This window comes from Schistosoma mansoni, chromosome W, assembly GCF_000237925.1.
Source record: "Schistosoma mansoni strain Puerto Rico chromosome W, complete genome".
NCBI lineage: Eukaryota > Metazoa > Platyhelminthes > Trematoda > Strigeidida > Schistosomatidae > Schistosoma > Schistosoma mansoni.
This window is the reverse complement of record NC_031502.1, coordinates 33,476,267-33,483,084: the sequence shown is the minus strand read 5'-3', so window position 1 is coordinate 33,483,084 and position 6,818 is coordinate 33,476,267. Positions and strand designations below refer to the sequence as shown.

At 34.6% G+C, this 6,818-nt stretch overlaps 1 protein-coding gene across 1 annotated transcript in view; it reads right to left on the bottom strand.

Annotated features, from left to right (window-relative positions):
- The window catches only part of Smp_018150 (putative mannosyl-oligosaccharide alpha-1,2-mannosidase), a 52,698-nt gene that overhangs the window by 13,201 nt on the left and 32,679 nt on the right, over positions 1-6,818 (bottom strand). Inside the window, exons 7-8 of the mRNA XM_018789440.1 lie at positions 4,081-4,175; positions 1,051-1,174 (exon numbers count right to left, since the gene is read on the bottom strand). Of these exons, the coding sequence (XP_018654884.1) occupies positions 1,051-1,174; positions 4,081-4,175 (219 nt within the window). The remainder of the gene's footprint in view (positions 1-1,050; positions 1,175-4,080; positions 4,176-6,818) is intronic.

The window sequence follows — 6,818 nt, the reverse complement described above, 5'->3', positions numbered from 1 at the left end:
CCATTGAAAACCTGTAAGCACTGGACGGCGAGTTCGTCCCAGTATGGGACTCCTCAGGAGTGCACATCCACGATCCCGCACAGGGGACTCGAACCCAGGACTTTCGGTCTTGCGTGCAAATGGTTACAAGGTACAAATATAAACTCTTTACTAGTGGCGTGAATTGAATACTCTTATTCCCCTATTAAATTAGATCCTGCGTAATGAAAAAAAAAGGATTCAAGAGTTTAAAATAGACAATCTGCTAATAAACAGTTTCAAAATAGAAGAAAAATCCATATGAATTAAAGTGGAACACTTATACGATAGAAAAACATAAGTATACTGGATGTAATAATTAGTGAGGTAGAGCTAGTGAAAAAATCTTCTCTTTGTTTTTTTCTGCAGTAATACATTAGTATAACAATGCAAACGTATTCACAATAATTGTCATAGATGATAATCACTTTTACGAAGATAATGTGAATTGAACTGTTGCTTATCGATAATCCAATATTGTTGAAATAAGCTACGTCTTCCTATCTTAGAATGCGAAGAATGACAACAGTAGTGAACTAATTCCAGATCGTACAGTATCAATAATTGGACTGATTAACAAAATGTTTTGAATACAGGTTTCATGTTTATTGACAATAATCAAAGAAGAGTAGTTTTTAACCTTGAAAAAAACTCCTGATTCATCTCATATGCGATCATTTGGAGTCATCATTGAAGTATTTTTGGTCCTGAGTCAATTTCTGACCGTTAACCAGCACAGAGCTGATCAGATTCTACCAAGTAATCGGGTTAGTATAATGACCGAAAAATTATATGGACTGGGATCATATAGTTAAGTTCCTATACAGGATGACTACAAAAGTCAAGGATGTTGTGAACCGTATTAACGCATTTTTGAAAATTACGTGAATTTTATGCTGTAATGATTAAACTTTTTTTCCATCACACTTATGCAACACTAGGTCAATGGGAAACAAGTTATAGTGGGGGGGGGATTAAACAGTTCTTACTATTATTTTATATAAAAAGTAAGCAAACTACTTGAAAACTGACCTTTTCTGAGTAGACTGGATTACCAGTTAACTCAGAAAGATATTTAAATTCCATATGTAATGTACCAAACTCTGATAGAATTGAACATCGACCATTTGCCCAGACAAAATTCCGTTTATCTCCCCTAAAGTAATGCAGAACAAAAGAATAGTTCTAAGATCATATTAGATAAAAAAAAGTTTCTTAATAATTTAAGTGTAGACAGAACAAGAGAATGGATTATTTAGCAAAATAATTCTTATTTTCACTTTTGCAAACAGAATTAGTTTTATTTAAACAGATCTACACAAGAGTATGCAGAACAAGGGACCATCAATAGATGTGTTCTTTCCGAAATGGTTTGAAACAATTATAATTGAATCAATATATGATAAACGTTTTAATCAACACTTTGATAAGATCTTTCGAATAATTTTTAAAGGAATAAACAAGATTAGAGTTATTTAGATTACTTTTTATGTTTAAACGAGTGTTAATTGTATGAAACATACAATCCTTTTAATACAGCAAAATTTGTGGGCACTAAACGAAACGGATGAGTTTCGTGGTAATAGCGTCAACTGTTGATTCAGTTAACTGCAAATAAATCAGGACTGATATATTGTCCAAAGATATCAACAAATCTGTAGGCTTAGTAACTGCATTCAAACGAACGATGTTGATGGTTAAAGAATGAAACGATTTGATAGGAATTTAAAAATGAATACAAAGACATTAGTATTAACTGGCTAATTCGGTTCGCATAGTATAAGAAGCGCTTATATAAACATTACGTCTCAATATCGAGCACGTTTGAACTAATTAAGTGGATTGCATCCTGAAAAATGATCAAAAAAACACTCGCCTTCAAGCAACGCGCTTTATGTAACTGTCGACCTTCCGAAATGAAATTATGTAAAACAGGTTTCAAACCCGTAATGAATGTTTTAACTACTAAGCCAATACTTAGTGCTTAAAAGTATCCAACAACAGTAGGTACTTAGAGTATTATGATTCCATTGCAAACACAATTTGACAGGACAAAAACGTGCGGCGATTCAAATACAAATGTTTACTAATTAAGATGGGATTTGTAAACTCCATTAACTGAACATTTAAGATATCCAGAAACTCAATTACTAACTATATACACTTTATTTGTCATTACGATGAAACAAACTTTCATTGAGAGTACAGAGACCGTTGATTTATGTAAATATCTTTTTAAATAAACAAGGTTCACAAAAAATAGCATGAACTAGTTAATTCCACAGGTGATAATGAACACAATGAATTATCTGATAACATTAAAACAACACAAAAACGAAAGTAAGCACAACTAATAGAATAGATAAGACTGATTATCAGGTAAAAGCAAACTGATATAATTATTCATATATACGAAAACACACAAACGCAATGGAACAGCACATTCATATTCCCATACATAATGAGGTCAACTACATGTAACTAAACTTATTATGATTATCCTTTCAAATACACGATAAACTCAACACTTTAATCAGAAAAATTCGTTAAAAATATTACTGAGAAGTATAACTAAATAAAAAATATGTTTTTTGATAAATGATGCAAAGATAAGATGTTTAAAGTATAAATTTGTGTTTATACTAATGTAGGTAAACAGACATGAAAACTTATGCAAAATAACAATGATCTGAAATACGTACATGGACTAAATTTGAGAAAAAAAACATCATGATCGATATTACAAAAAAACAAAACTATGTTTTTTACGGTTAGTTAATTGAACCTAGTGTGTATTATTACTAAAATTAAGAATACAACTCTGCTAATGCAATAAATGTGACACTTTTGTGTTTGTCTGAAAAAAAACGTAACAACTGGGCATTTACTTAGAGTTGTAATTTGTAACTCCATTATTTAGCTGTATATTAAGTACTATAAAACTGTGTTACCCGCTACAAATGATGACGTGGAGATTTTTAGCTCAGGCGAATGATTTAGGTAAAGTTTTGTTCTCTGAGCTGAATGGTTTGGTCGTAGCGCTTTCATTGTTCTTCTGAACAACATCATCAGAGTAAACTTCAGGTAGAAGCTCCACAACAAAACTATCCAGCTCAGAGAACAAAATTCCACCTATATGATGATGTATTTTGACAGCAACAATAAATTCTACAGAATGGCTAACTTGAGTTGAAAGAGAAATAAACTTTATTCACACTACTGACACATAATACGACAATCATGAGCAATTTGAATTAAACCGCTGAATAATATTGTTCCATTCAGTATTAAACTCAATGAAGTGAAGTCAGTCAGTCAGTGGTCTTGAGTGCTGTTAGAGGTATGAGGGCAGTTATCACTTCCCGGTTGCCCACACCGTGGAAGGGTTTTTCTAGGGGTACCTGAAAAGGAAATTGGGTTAGAAGTGGTCTTAATGACCTGAGAGCGTGACCGCAGTGCCCAAGGGACAACTGCTTGAGGTCGGTCACACACGACCTTTTTGTGGGTAGTTTTTGTGTTAGCTCCGTTCTTCAAAGGACCTTACCGCCGGAGACGGATATCCGTGGGATAAGGCGAGGTGTGCATTTTTAGGGTCGACCTTTTCTAACCCCACCCCTCCTTGTGGGAAGGCAGCATCACTGTCATGATGGTTGTCTGAAGGAAACACCTTACTGCTGTCACACCTCTGTACAGTCAGCAGTACGACTTCGCCTTCGGACCTTGGTGTATGAGCTCAATCTAAAAATTACCAGATATGTATAATCACAATGTCTTAAGGAAAGTACAACTGGGATAACGTATCATAAAACTAACTTGAACTGATGAACCAGATTAAAGGAATTAAAATGGAAAAGTAAACACGTGTGCATACAAACTCAACCGTTCATTCAATAAAGGGTGAATCACTCATCAGCTCACTTCAAGCAAAAAATACAATATAACAAGGAGTTAAATGTTAAAACAATGAAGGCACACACACACTACCATTTTATTCACTATGTTTGCCACTAACAAACAATATTTTCAGTTAGCAAAAGTAAAAATAAAAACATTGTCATTTACGTTTTCAAATTGATTAAACTCATTGGAATTCCACTAGGTGTATCAAATGCAGGTAATAAACGTTGAGCAAGTTCAGCCGCTTTGGTCAATAAAATCTGGAGTAAAAAAACAAAAACAAAACAACAATGTAAAAATAGGTCGAAAATATAAAGAAAAAACAAAGAACACACATTATGAATTAAAATGAAATGGCCATTTATGAAAATTAATGTTTATAAAACAATAATTCATTGTTGTTTACATATTGTTTTTATAGAGAATTATTTCAGGCTCTAAAGGTACATTTTACCTTCGTAGAATTCGTCAAACTTCATAATTAAATTACCAGGAGAAGTATGAGATAAATGCTGCAGATGACAATGAATGATGCACAAGTGTTATTGTCAAATGACTGAAGTTGAGAATTTATACCACTTGTTTCCAATTCAATGATCTGTAGGTGAAGTGATCGCTGTGAGACCTGAAGGCCTTTGTTCAAGGCTTCAAAGCCTTATACTAGAATGATACACTTATCTAATTCTTCGTAATTTTCAGTGTTTGTCTCAATGAAATCACTATGTGTAAAACTACAAAATTACAGAATAAACAGTGTTTGATAAACTCGAAGATTTATTAAAATTATCACACACGACGCAGTAGCCTAGTTAAAATTCAGTTGAGCTAATCAAAGTATAATGGTATGTTAAAAAATATGAACTACTTTTGTCACTAGGTAGCAATGGAAGATGACCAAACGGAACACATTGAAGCTAACAAAATACATTGTTTACTTTTGCATGACATTATTTAACAAACATAAGTTTTCATAGCTAAATAACACTGTTTTTATCTAAGAAGTATTGAAAACTTATTTAGACTAAATGAGACTGCAGTTTTGGGGGACAAACTTTATGGTGTAAATATTGCTATTCAATGTATGCGCCTTTAAACTGAAGTTGTAGAGTTTGATATAAACAAAATAGGATAAAATGTAAATACTGAGTGAAAGTAGTGCAGTGAAGTGAATATCTTATGTCTGTCTCCATTTCTCGGTGTAATGAGCATAGGCCGCCGACCAGCATTCTCCAACACATTCTGTCCTGGGCCTTCCTTTCTAGTTCTTTCCAATTTTTGTTCATTCTTCTCATGTCTGTCTCCAATTCTCGGCTCAATGTGTTCTTTGGTCTTCCTCTTTCCCTTTGGCGTTTAGGATTCCATGTGAGGGCTTGTCTTTAGACTCAGCGCTTCTTCCTTTCGTGGTAATCGGTGTTCAGGCATACGTAACACGTGGCCTAACCATCTCAGTCGATGAAGATTCATTACCTCATCAACTGATTTACCATCATTCCCTACTACCCTGCGTCGAACCTCACTATTACTTACTCTGTGATCCCAGCAGATGCGAGCAATATTTCTAAGGCATCTGTGGTCAAATACTAATAACTTATGAGTATCTTCTACTCTTAATGGCCACGTTTCACAGTCGTAAAGTAGAACAGAACGAACTGCTGCGCAGTATACTTGTCCCTTAATTGATAGACGGATATCTCGTCCCCGCCATAGGTGACGTAAGTTGGCAAAAGCCAAACAGGCTTTTGGAATCCGTGCCAACATTTCGTCAGACACCGACCCATTAGGGCTGATCAGACTTCCAAGTTAAGTGAAGTTATCGACGCGTTCGACTACTTCAATCCCTATTCTTAGTTCAGGTGTTGACGCAGGCCACTCCTGGAGAAACAGTTTACATTTAGAGGGAGAGAAACGCATTCCAAACATCCTGGAATTGTTACTCAGTGCTAACAGAATACTCTGCATTTTATCAGAGTATTCACCAAATAGGACTTTGTCATCTGCGTATTCTAAGTCGATAAGTGGACCTCCTGGATAATGACGATAATCCAATTGGTGTCACTATCTTGAAACGTCGACTTCGGTGGCTTGGACGTGTTCTACGAATGTCGTCCCAGAGAATTCCTCGTCGTACATTATTTGCCGACTCTGGGACTGGTTGGAAAAAACGAAGAGGTGGTCAGTGTATGACATGGTGTTGTGGTATGCAAGAAAGCCGTACAGGACTGGCTCCCGTTAGTCCTTCACGACTCCCTGGTTGGGGTTCGAGAGATGGTGCAACACAGTAGCTAGAGACGTTATCAGATATGGCTCAGAATAGAAGCCAGTGGAAATCCTGCTGTAACTTTATAAAAAAAACTTCATGAAAAAAATGTACGTAACTTCTTTAACTGGAAGAATTCTTTCCGGTTGTACCTTTGCTAATTGAACTGCTTCTTCCATTATAATTATTTCACTATCATAAACTAATTTGTGTTCGTTATTGTTCCTGTTTTTCTTATACACACCTTACATTCTCTATCTATTCACATTCTCATAGTTATTGTGTGGCGCATATGTATCTGGTGCCACTTTGTACCAATATTTGTGTCCAAATAAATAAAATGAAATCTAATTATAACTGACTCAATGATTAAAATTGAGTATTAATAAGACATGAATTCCCCACTTTTAAAAACGTTTCCTATTACAAACTAATAATAGACTAGTAAAGATAATTCGTTATAAAGAAAGTGAGATGAAAAAAGAACGAATAAACAACGTGTATCACAGTAATAACATGCTTATTAAGACAGATACACACAAACAAATATGTAATCGATCAACCACGATAATATTAATGATTATAAGGTGAAAAACAAACAAACAAAATGAATAGTATTCACTTAGTATTGTTTGTTTGGATCTTC